This window comes from Tachypleus tridentatus, chromosome 6 (genome assembly GCF_004210375.1).
Source record: "Tachypleus tridentatus isolate NWPU-2018 chromosome 6, ASM421037v1, whole genome shotgun sequence".
In the NCBI taxonomy this organism is placed as follows: domain Eukaryota; kingdom Metazoa; phylum Arthropoda; class Merostomata; order Xiphosura; family Limulidae; genus Tachypleus; species Tachypleus tridentatus.
The window spans coordinates 87,530,070-87,543,144 of record NC_134830.1 but is presented as its reverse complement, the minus strand read 5'-3'; the positions used below and the strand labels follow the sequence as shown (position 1 = coordinate 87,543,144).

Below are 13,075 nucleotides of genomic sequence, written 5' to 3'. Positions count from 1 at the left end.
ACATCAATTTTGCCACAACTCTAACTGGTTGATCTCCTCCTCTACACTCGAAGTAAAAATGGTAAGTAACCATGAAATGTCATAATAAATCGGAGGAAGTGACACAGCTAGGAAACAAATCACTCTATAGTGCAAGTAAGAAAGCATGAAATGAGAAATATTTGGGATAGTATGCAGCCAAACCACCACTTATAATGCGAGTAAAAGACTTGCCTTTTACCTTGTGCGAAGCAGTTGACCTCAATATAAGGAATCAAACTACTATAACATAACATGGAATTCTTACCCGTTTCTCTACTCTGTTGAAAACATTCAAATTTATTCCAGACGTACTTATTCAGCTTTTATATCCAATAATTGCACTAGCTAAAGAAAATGACTTAAATTAACCCCATGCTTCTTGAATCTAGTTCTGACAAAATAAGTGCAACTTATATTTTGTACATTTCAAGGAGGAAATGTAGCAATGTTGAGTGGGCATGACTGGAAACAATACTGTTACAATGTGAATGTTATTGGTCTTTCAAAGGAAATAAAAGAAGCTATCTCATGCTACAAGAATGCTTCCCACATCATTTTATATGGTGCTTGGTTTGTCTTGTACTCATTACTAAGTGTATCTATGTAACTATTTAAAAATTATTCATTCTGCTTCTAATTTATTCTTTTAAACCTCTCAGCAGACAAGCTGTATAAGTAAAAAAAATTAGAAATTAAGAGCATAATATCAAACTGCAACAATTTAAAAATTTTAAATGATCTTGCACATTTCTTCAACTTCAGTTTTAAGTCACCAGCATCATCAATTTAAGATGAGCCAAGATATTTTTGAAAAATGTGCAAGATTGCCTGTCCTGACAAATTGTAGTGTCACATCTTTAACTTCCTTATTTTGTTTTATATCCTCTCACTGTATGCATATAGAAAGAGCTAGTGAGGACCAAGTTTGTGCAAAACATTAATAACTTTTTTGGACATATTTGTTAAACAAATTAATAAAATGAAAACCTGAAGAAAAAAATTAACATGTATTTTCAAAAATTAATTTACCTGATGCTGTGCAGAATCTAACTAGTAATGAAATATCAGAGAGTAAGGAAAATGTTTTAGAATTTGTTTGAACCTTGAAAACTAATCCAATGAAAAAGGTTTTAGTGATACTGAATCTTAATGTGATCTAGTTCTTCCATCCTCAAGGTTACATATATGTTGATACTGAAATGTAATAAATCTTGTATAATTAGAAAAATATCTAACTAGTATATAAAATGTGATTAAAGAAAAATATTTAGTTGTTAATTCTCTAAAATGATATCAGTCTTATTACTAAATCTGTCAAAAGGAGGCCAAAATCTGATTCTGTAGAAAGAATAAAAAGGAGTAAGCCGTTCACTTAGTGATGGCTCCCATCAAAAATTATGGCAGAAGTAAAAAAGCTTAAATCACAAAATATTAATGCACAACTTAAAATGTAACAAACTCTGAGAACAGCATGGGACTTGTTTGTCTATTTATGCTGTCTCATCCACTAAATTAAAGTATTAAAACATTAAAATTATGACACAAAGTCAGCACTTAAATACCTTTGAAATTTGTTGCAAGATATCTAATGGATGCAGTAAGTTTAAAGGTCAATCCTGCCATTAGAAAAATAAATATAAAAGCTAGCTTCTACCCTGCCAAAATTTATATTTGTATCCCCTAGTCCAAGCATTTTCACCATTAAGTATCATTAAAAACAAAATGCATGTTTCTTTACACAGATTGATATCATGACTTTTCTCAGAAAATAGATGTTATATAGCAAAGAAAACATTTAGTAATTAATGTGAAAAAGGTACTAGCAAATGAATGTTTGAAAAAAAATGCTCCATTGTTTCAGGATGTGTGTGTGTGTATGTATATTAGTGAAGATGAATACATTTTAATGACGTTAAATAAGCAAAATCAAAAGAAACTACTGCATTAAAAACAGAATATTCAAACTTCTGACTAATTATATTAGTTTTTATAACTTAGAAAACAAACCTAAACAAAAAATGCTGCACTAATTGAAAAGATTCCAGGGTACAAGCTATAATACGAGATAAAATGTATCCTAGCTTTTGGAGGTGACTGAAAAGTAGAACCCACATTGCAGTAGGGACACACCGTTTATCAGTCTTAACTTCCATTTGCCACTCATATCAAAAAATAAAAGAGTAGCAATAGATAAATAGAAATTAGGAGAGCAAGATGTGAGTGCTCAAGCCCCACATCTACAATCACCCTTCCCTGCCTGGGAAGGTGATTACTCTTTCAAACAAAGAAACAAATTAATTGAAATAAAAATAAAAAAACAAAGAAATAAGGTTCTACCATTTGAGGGTAAGTTGGAAGCTAACCTTTGGAAGTTAGGATTCCAGCTCCCAATATGGTAGAAAGGCACAACAAACAAACTATACCAGCATGAAGTGTCCCATCCAGCTATCCCACCCACCACCAATTCACTAAGTCTAGTGTAACTATCATGTTCTAATCAAGCCTTTAAGTACAGCAAGGTATACATTTGCACACAGTAGTGCCAAGTTGTTAAATGACCTTATTCACAGCTAAAAATAGTTATTAGAAATTAATTAAATTTCTAATTTTTTATATTTCTATATATTTATTTAATACTCTCTTATATTGCTTATTTAACTTCATTAAAATGTATTCATTTTTACTAAAATATATTCAATGTATGTGAACTATTACTGACTATCACACTTTTCATTACATAATTCAATCTTTATGAAGTCAAGTGTTACAGTATTAAATAGACATATTGAAAACAATAATGATCAATGTATTTTAAAACTTAACTATATTACATTTTATCTGCCTGAATGGTTTCTAGAATGGAATTTGTATGTACTTAAAACAAAAAAAATTATCCCATATAAAATTAAAGAAATACCATATAGATTTTTCATTTCATCAATTAAATAAGATTCAAGAATTGAAAGATAAATATATTACAGTTCTCACCAATAAGGCTAACTAACATTGGTATCATTTGTAAAAAGATTTATGCAATAATTATCATTATAAGAAATTAACAGTACATAAACATTTAAACTTGCTAACCAATCCAAAGATACAGTAATTAACAATTTCATTAAAGCTTATAATAAACTTAATTCTAAACTTTATGTACATTCACAATTTCTTTATGCTATTACCAAAGAAAATAAGTCTCCAATTAAATGTAAATTTATTTCCAATTCAATAACAACAATTATCAAACAAACAGCTACATTAAATAAATTACTCAATATTTTACTTAATAAAATAAAAAATGTAAATGTTAATAATAAAAAAACATACGTTTTTGGATAATAAAAATAATTAACCTATTTTAAAATATCTAAAAAAGTGTGAACAAATAAATAATATTCAAACATTTGATTTCACCACAATTCCATTAAAATATGGAATCTTTGTTTTAATATTCATTATCAGAACAGTTCTGTTATCTTTTTATAGAACTTGAAAAAAGTAAATTTAATTCCAAACATATAAAATAAATATTAAGTTTATGTATTAATAATAATGTATTTTGCAATAAACAGGTTTTTTAAACAAATAGGAGTTCCAATGGGAGCTAACTATTCTACTTATGTAGCAAATTTATATCTTTACTATTATGAGAATATTTATTGAAAGCTACACATATTCAGATATTTTTACCTTAACTTACGGTTATATAGATTTAATTAGTATAAACAACGTTATTAACACTATTTATTCAGCAGAATTAGTAACTGAAAATACTTCATTATCTAATACGAAAAAACATTATTTAGATTTAAAAATTAAAATAATTGATAAGGATATCAATGCAAATATTTTTGATAAAAGAAAATATTTTGCCTTCTCAATTTATGATTTACCCTTTTTTAATAGTAATGTACCATACCTTTCTGTTACAAGAATTATAACTTTGCAATTACTCAGATATTGTAAAATTTGAAATATATTACAACATTTTATTGGTAATGTTGAAATACAAATACATAAATTAATAGTTAACAGGTTTAATAACAAAACCTAAAATAAAGTTAGCAAAGTATTCTGTAACAAATATAAGAATGTATTAAATAAAGATTAAAAAATGAGAGAAATTTTACTTAAAATTTCTAATAACTATTTTTAGTTATGAATAAAGTAATTTAACAACTTAGCATTATTCTATTCAGATGTACACCTTGTTGCTTATAAAAACCTGTTTAAAACATGATAGTCACAGTAGACTTGACAAATGGGTGGTTGTTAGGAACTATATTAGTTTGTTTGGATAGCTGAACAGGTGGCTTCATACTGGTATAGTGCATTTAATGTGCTGTCAGTTAGTGCCTTTCTACCATACTGGGGGCTGGAATGCTAACTTCATAAAGTAAGTTAGTAACTTACTTACCCCCAAATGGTAGTACTTTTGTTCCTTTTTTGTTTCACTATTTCCTTTTTTTTTTTTTTTTCGCTTTACTTTGAAGAGCAGCAAACTTCCTACAACTGTCTGTAGGCAGTGAAGGGTAATACAGATGTGGAATATTTTAAAACTTTGTCTTCTCCATTTTTATTAATGGGAGTAAGGGATAAATGCACTATACAATATTTAGCCACATGTGATTAAGTGATGAGGGATTGATTCTAGCCTTGTTCAGGGTCTCTAACAGCATAAATATAGCTTGCATATAAGGTAGGTGCAACTGTTCCAAAGTATGTGTGGAATTCCATTTTCTGCTAACTAACATTATACATTTGTTGCAAGTAAATGTTTTAAAGTCTGAAATCTCACACACACTACAGTATGTGTTTCCCAAACATTGTCATTCTGTAGCCTAGCAGTATGTTTGTACAAATCTTACAAACTGTTAAGAGTATGTAGTATACATACTGTACACTGTATAGTTATATTATAGATTCTAAAGACAAGTTGAGAAGGATTTAGAACTAATATGAACATTTATTCAGAAGAAAACACACATATATAGTACGTAAAATGATAATCAAATAAGACAAGAAATAAAAAAAAGAATAACAAACAGAATGCTTTACAGATACCCTATGTACAAGCTTAGGGGATAGCTTAACAGTAAAACTTTACCTTTAAACAACTTTAATTTTAAATGTTAGATAAATTTCTATTCCCAAATAATTGTGGTTTCTTCTGCATGCTTTTGCTGCAGCTCATTTTTACCATTTTGAGAAGATATACATACAACATAGACTCACTTGGGGCTTTACTCCTAAACGTTCTTGTGCTAAGTTTTAAATACAAAAAATTAAAATATGTAAGCATACATGGCATAGCTGTTTTAACAAAAAACAAGGTATACAACAGGTAATAAACTTTTATTGTTCTTTTCACTTTCAGAAAACTTGTGAAACTCTTCATTAATATTTCTTTCGATAAGAGTCTTCCATGTCAGCATGCGAGATCATATCATATTTTCTATATCATTCTCATCATTATATTCATTCTATCCTCTCAAGGAAATATTCACAGATATGTTACAGTAGATAAAATATTATCTAAGGTCAGCCTGAGGGCACTTAGCCTTTGAACTAAATTGAATAAAAATGATTTATAAAGAAAAATTTTATGAATTTTGTAACCTATGTAGAAGTTGAGGGTAGAACCTATTGAATAAAATCATGGTATTTTTCTCTTGCAATACAAGTTTCTGCAGACCAGCAAACATTTCAAAAAAAAAAAAAAATTGCCAGTGTCTTACAGATGAAAAGTGTTTTAATGTAATAGTTATTTTCAGTATCTCTCTCCTCAATTCAGTTGGGTCAAAATTCAATTTAACATGAATACATTTTCTGCCAAGCCTCTGTTACAACAGTTACCACTCAAGTTGTAATGAACAACAGTCATGTGACCATCAAAATAATTTCATTACAAAATGATTAACATTATACCAATAACAACCCAAACCCAAAGTTATGAGAAACTTCATTTAATATGTCAATAAAAATGTTTACTTACCTCTCAAATGTAGACAATCTATGTTCATAAAACATTCATATAGATTACTAAAAAAGGATGTTTCTTATTAAAGTAATTAAAACCCACAGTAGTTAGATACTAACAATTTTTCTTCTTTCTGATCTCTCTTTTCAGAATATTTTATTAACTAAAGAGCAATACAATGCAAGAAAATTAAGGTAGCATTACAATACCCCACATGCTATAATGATAACAGTTGTATATTTCTGTCTGTTAGATTATACAAATTACATTAAATAGAAGTACACAAATACATAACATGTTACAAGGGCAAGTGTAAACACATGCACACTGAAATAAAAATAAATAAAAAGCACTTGATACATTTAAAAAATATATTTCCTACATTAAGAAATGATTGGAAAATACAGCAAACATACTACTTTTTCCTCTCACTTTTCTACTTACTGTTAAAAGTTTAATACAATTAGACAAATGACTTTTTAATTGACTTTGGATATGATGCATGATTAATTGATAAAATTCTCATATTGCTACATGTTTAACATAATTTACCTTTTTATAAAAGTAAACAGTATCCATAAAAGGTATGAAAGAAACTACAAATTAATGTAGAAAGAATTCAAATGTTAGATGGGACAATAATCTGCGTGTCTGTATATGGTGACTGCAAAATGTTTACATTACACACAAGTTTTGAAAGCAAAATCTACATTTGTCACTGAAGTATTGTTTTTGTTTTAATTTCACTTAAAGCTACACGAGTGCTATCTGCACTAGCCATCCCTAAATTTAGCAGTGGAAAGCTGTATGGAAGGCACCTAGTCATCACCACCCACTGCCAACTCTAGGGTTACTCTTATCAACAAACATAGGAATTGAACATTACACTATAATGCCCCAATTACTGTGAAGACAATGGTGAGAAGAGAATTCCATGAGCTTCAGGTTATGAGATGAGTTCCCTAACCACCTGACCATGCCAGGCCAACTAAAATATTCAAAAAATGTAGTTCGTTGTTATTCTCCTTTAAATAGTAAAATTAACATCATTATGAAAATTATTTAAACAATTAGGAAATTTATTTAACCTCACTATGGTGTTTAACTGCTCACAGTACACGTTCAAGATATAATTACATTGTTTTTAACATAACACAACTTGTATAGCTCTTGTGTAATCTTTGGGCTAAATTTTACACATCCTACATACCAGAAACAATATTGGTAAACTAAGGTATTTTTCAAAATATTTTGCAAAGTCATATTGCTAAAAAGAGTTGTTTTAATATATAATACTACTGAATCATTAAAGCATGGATTCATCATAAAATGTTACATCACAACACAAAAATATTTAAATAAGTAAAATTTTGAGCTGAAAATTTAATGTCATTTGTGTTGTTACAAAACAGAATAGTTGCATATATAATAATGCAACAATCAACTACATTATAGTTCATACAAATCTGTTTGGGGAACTCAGTTTTGTTTTTGGTGAGAGAAATTATTTGTTGATTTACAGTTTTTGTTTTTATACTATAATACAAAAATAAGTTATTGTAAGGTAAAATTCACATTAAAACTGAAAATATCTTACAGAAGATAATATGCTAGGAGGAATTAATAAACATTAATTTTAATTCTACAGTTGGAAAGAATTTATTCATTGAGAATAATGAAATAAAAACTGCAATATTTTCTCTATATAATAAAGCTGCAGGACTTAAAAACTACAAACAACTTGATTGCATCAAAACTATTCTAAACAATGCACTAAGTTATGTGCTTTAACACTGATTACATAAAGAAATTAAATCCCATACTGCATATGAACATTAATAATAAGATATGAGTGTGGTATTTATGCTTAAACCACTATAATATGTACTAAGATTACAGTAAATTACCATGTTCATGGTCAAACACTGTCCAAGTAGATCACTAAGGTGCTCAGTTAAAAATTTATACTTTTATGATAACTGAAGCAATGACTGGTTACATGTACTTACAATGAAAGTGTAGTTTTACAGGTAACTAACATATTTAAACAAACTTTCTCACAGCAGAAAACCCTGATATAAAAATTAAAAACATGACTTTGCTAGATAGGTCAAATTGACATTACATAATTGATGCAGGTGCCAGAGATTATGTACTTTGCATAATCTTAACTCTTCACTACAGAACTAGGTGCACTGGACCTATTATGTAACCAAATTAAGCATGAAAGTAGTCACACTATAGCTTTTGATATTGTACTACTATCTTCAAATTGTGCAGAGTATCAGTAAATATTACAAGGCTTCCATACACAGACCACCAGTTTTTTAATTAAATATTAAAGATTCTTAAATTAAAAGATTTCTTGTAAATTTTTTTCAGAATGTTGACAATTGAACATGCCAAGTTATTTTAAATGTAAAAATATTAAAAATATTCTTATCTGAAAATTGTAAACTTATTTATTTAAGAGATTGTAGAGGTTACATAAATAAGGATTTTTTTTTTGGAAAAACTATCCATTAATTTTTATGCTATAGCTCTATAAATTTAGGTGTTGGTTTATTTGACCAACCTTGTAAATATCATAAAAAAAAATTAGGAAATAAATGTAAATTACCCTCTTGTTTCTCTCTAGAATGAATGGAGATTATAATATAAAACCACAAATGTTTCTTCTAAATTCTTTGAAGTCTCATTAGAATACACATCCATTTACATTTAATTTTTTGTTTTATTGACTTTTAAACTGTGTGCAACTAATAAGCCTGCCACAAAAGTTTTAAATCATATGGAGCAAGTGCAGATCACATTACTTTAAATACAATGAAACTTCCATTTAAAGTAAAAATGTCTTGCTCTTTTTAGTCTTAGTACAAAAAATATCAGTACTTTGTAAAATTCAGTGAGACTTAGGCTACCTTACATTACTTATGTATATAAATTATCACTATTTAAAAATAAGTTCTTAAATGCTAGTTAAAATGTAACAGTAAATAAAAAATATAGAATCCAACAATTTTTCATTACTTACGATGCTACAAAAGTTTGTACTAGGGCATCATACTAAGTCTCAAATTTTGCAAAATACTTTTGTAGGTTTTACGTATGCACTTTGAAAAAAAACATTTCTATACTAATACTACACTACTAAATTCCACTGTAATTTATCAGGCTTCCTAACTAAGTTGTACTTGAATCTTAATTTGTTTCTGATCAGCATATTGCCTTGCAATTATCACTGTTCTCCACACTTTCAAACAGTTATAATAGCTTAACCGAAATACATACATTAGAACTGACAAGGTTAATTACCTCAAATGGGCATTCTGATTGGTCAAACATACTAAAGAGAAGAAGGCATAGATTAACAAGTATTTTCCAAAGAGGAAGAGGTTGTCTGAGCCACTGTTATGGATCCACTAGATATAAGGTTATCTCCACACACAGAAAAGGTGTGAGGTTCTTTATTTTTATATTGTAGCTTGCAAATACTGATAAAGTTAAGCTTCTAATTTGTTAAAAATTGTATAATTTATATCTTATGATGCTCATAATATAATCTAACCAAATGCATAAAATAAAGTACCATATGACCCATAAATGCAGTATTTAGCAATTTGTTTAATATATACTTTAGAACTAAAAAATCCAATAAAGTATAAAACAAAAATCTGGATTACAAACTACAATTTGTTTCCAAAATATATGAATATACAGTTTCTTAAAAATTTAGAGGTAAATCTACAAAACATGATGGTATGTAAGATGACATGTACTCAGAAACATATCCATATGGAAAGAGTTAATGTGCCTTTTATTCCCATTTAGCAAAGATGCATGAAGCATCTTAAAGAATGATTGTTTCATGCCCATGTGGGTCTTGACCTTACTTTTGTGGTATAAAAATATATTTAGTAACTTCTTTACTTCCCATATTTTTTATCAATTGAAAATGACAATATACAATTTTCAATAAAAAATGTACAAAACTCCTATAAATAAATAGTCCACTATAAATAGCAGTAAAAGGCTATTTTGTTTTTGTTTTTTTTAAATCATTAAGTAAATGTTAAAGTTTCTGTTGTTTTGTTTTGTTATTTATCAACACTGTATTACTAAAAATAAATACCTTTTGCTTTGAAAAGCTTGTAATTTTCATCACTACATATATGGAAACATTGCTTTGTGAGCAAAAACTTTACTAAATTGATCAGTGGAAATATGCTTTGTGCTTTGTCTAATTTATATGACTACAATGATTCGGAAGGGTTAAGCAAATTCCAATTATTCTTAAAAATACTATGATTTTTGTATAAGTTTAGGTACACATTTAAATGATAAGCCATAATTACAATGCTTTATGCTAATCTTTAATTCAGGAAAAACAAAAACTGGAACTTCTAATCTGGGTAAACTTACAACATATTCAAAAGTATCTGGAGGTTGAGTCATTGTTCGACAAACGGTTCTCTTCTCCACAGGAGATAAACTTTCTGTAATCTGGCTTTCTTTCTCCAGTTTATCTGTACCAAAAAGCAAAATTGTAAAATATCAAGTTTTCCAAGCTTCTCTATGTGCAGTATACCCTATTTCTAATATACATACATTTCTGAAAACTTTGAGAGGTAGTAAAGAAATAAGAGTTCAAATTATAATGAACTGCAAAACGTACAAAATTAATGGAAAACTTGTATTAAGAAACAGCCACATCATATACCTGCATGAGTTTCATTTACTTTATTTTCCTTATTTACACCAAAAAAAACTAATTTTTGTTCAGTTTTACAAAAACAAGGGCATTACAATTGTGCAGTAACTTTCTCGTGTTGCTCTTTTGTGAAACAGTTCAAAATAAGTTTTAGACATAATGAGATCCTTGTAACAAAAAGAAATGAGAACAAGCAAGTTCTTGACTGGTCCTGGATCTTAATACAGAAAAGCCATGGTGCCAGAGATGTACAAATGCACTATATTTTAGAAAACTAAATGTGCACATTAGTTATTGGCATGATAATCATTAAACATTTGATGTTTGCCACTAACTTATATACTAGTGATGAAAATAACAAGCTAATTGTCATTTCATAAAATATGCAGACAGATAATAAATATAAGTGTTAATAATTGCATTAATCAAGCCATTAAGTACAAATTGGTTATTTCAAGAAGTAGAAGCAGCATTTATGCACATCAGTTTCCACAAATTGCTGCCCAACCATTTACAAACTCAATATTCCTCATCTGCTTTTTAAATGACTATGTACACATATGTTCATGAATAAACATCTACTTTTTCAAATAAACACTTTTTGCAGTTCAAAAGAAAAATGTTAGAATTTGTATGATTTGTGAAAACTAAAATGTCATTACATTTTGGCTAATATGAAAAGACATGATAATGTAATATCCAATAATGCAACAAATTTGTAACACAGTCAGTTTTATTTTTTATTTTATAAAAACAGTTTGTGAACATATTTTTTGTACTTATAAAAAATATCCTACCATGACATACAATTCAAAAAACTCTTTGGATTCCTTTCAATAGGAAGGTTTTAGCTTAATATATATTAAACAAATCTTATAACAATCATTATGAAATCTACAACTTCTGAACATCAGAACTGGATAATTTAATTGATTACTGTCAGATAAAATGATCTACTTATCAAAACAACACTTAAATCAATTAATATCAGGAAAATAACCAACTAATGAGAATTAGTGCTTTCAATTACTATTGTTTCAGATTATACCAATAATATATTAAAATTATCATTAAGTCAACTATCATAAAAATTAACTAATCAAAATTAATCAGTCATTCTTATTATTACTGTTTTGGATAATTCTAATAATGGATTAATCAAAATTATATTAAACTGAATGTATCGAAAATAACCAAAACATCGTAATTAGAACTTCTGATTACTATTGCTTTTGATTATTTCAATTGTCTAAGTATTCAAAATATCACCATTATATTTTGTTGTTAAGCACAAAGGTTCAATAAAGTGTAGAAACTCAAGTTTATTATTATATACTTTTTTCCCATAGTTTATTCAGCTTTGGGTCAACATAAATGGTTAATTTGAAGGGGGTGAGAGACCTCAATTTCCAAGTATTAGCTTCACTTCCCCTTGCTATCAAATTTACTCACCCTGTTTATGTTAAAGTTCCTAAGGCTATTTGAGAGGTTATCACTTATTTTAAACTAGTGAGTAGTGGTAAACTATGACTGGCAGCACCAACATAAACTCTTTGGATAATTAAATATCAAGTCAATGTAAATTTACCATTTGTTTATTGTTTGTTTTACATCAATTATACAACAATAAACTATACTGTTACATAATTCTAAATTGCAAACATAATCTAGGCAACAGACTGAGAAGTTCAAAACTCTCCCTCACCTCCTCTTTTTTCCCCAAAAAATAACTGCATTCCTTAATTTATAGGCAGATGAGCATCTAGAAGAAGGTTAATAGGGTCTGGAGCTCTCCCCCTTCATTTTTTTCAGAAATTAATAAGAAAACTGTCACATGTCACTGTCATGTAGTTGGGCTATTAATTACCATAAATGTTCTTTTGAAGTTTCTTAAAATCAACACAACTGTAGTCTAAAGCCATCCAAGTCCAGGCTTTTAATTTCTAAACTCGTACAATAACATGTACATCAATTAAGCACTTCCATGGTAAAGACTCAATTTTTTTTCCAGACACAATAACAACTTATATAAACTTAAAACTTGTTAATTGTTTAGGGCATCCACAGCTTTTATAATAGAAGTGTTACAGAACTGACTTTCACTGTCTTATTTCAAGTTACTTCAGAAGTACATGTAAAAAATACTGAAAAATTAATTACATTGTAACAAAGCTAACTTAAAGTATTATCATACCATCATCATAAAAACGAGACTTTACTGCTGCTAGCATAGAGAGGTTAAACACAGTTGTTAATACGATAATACTACATTAGCTGAACAATGTTTTGTAGTATTTTCATTCATTCCATATTGGCTGTTAAACCTTGCAAGTTATGGCTATTAATAGCTTTACTTTACAAAA

General features: G+C 28.3%; 1 protein-coding gene across 5 annotated transcripts in view; it reads right to left on the bottom strand.

Annotated features, from left to right (window-relative positions):
* Positions 1-13,075, bottom strand: part of LOC143252972 (oxidation resistance protein 1-like) — a 147,889-nt gene that overhangs the window by 102,507 nt on the left and 32,307 nt on the right. For all 5 annotated transcript variants that reach the window (XM_076505936.1, XM_076505939.1, XM_076505937.1 and 2 more), the window contains exon 5: positions 10,424-10,527. In XM_076505936.1, the coding sequence (XP_076362051.1) occupies positions 10,424-10,527 (104 nt within the window). The remainder of the gene's footprint in view (positions 1-10,423; positions 10,528-13,075) is intronic.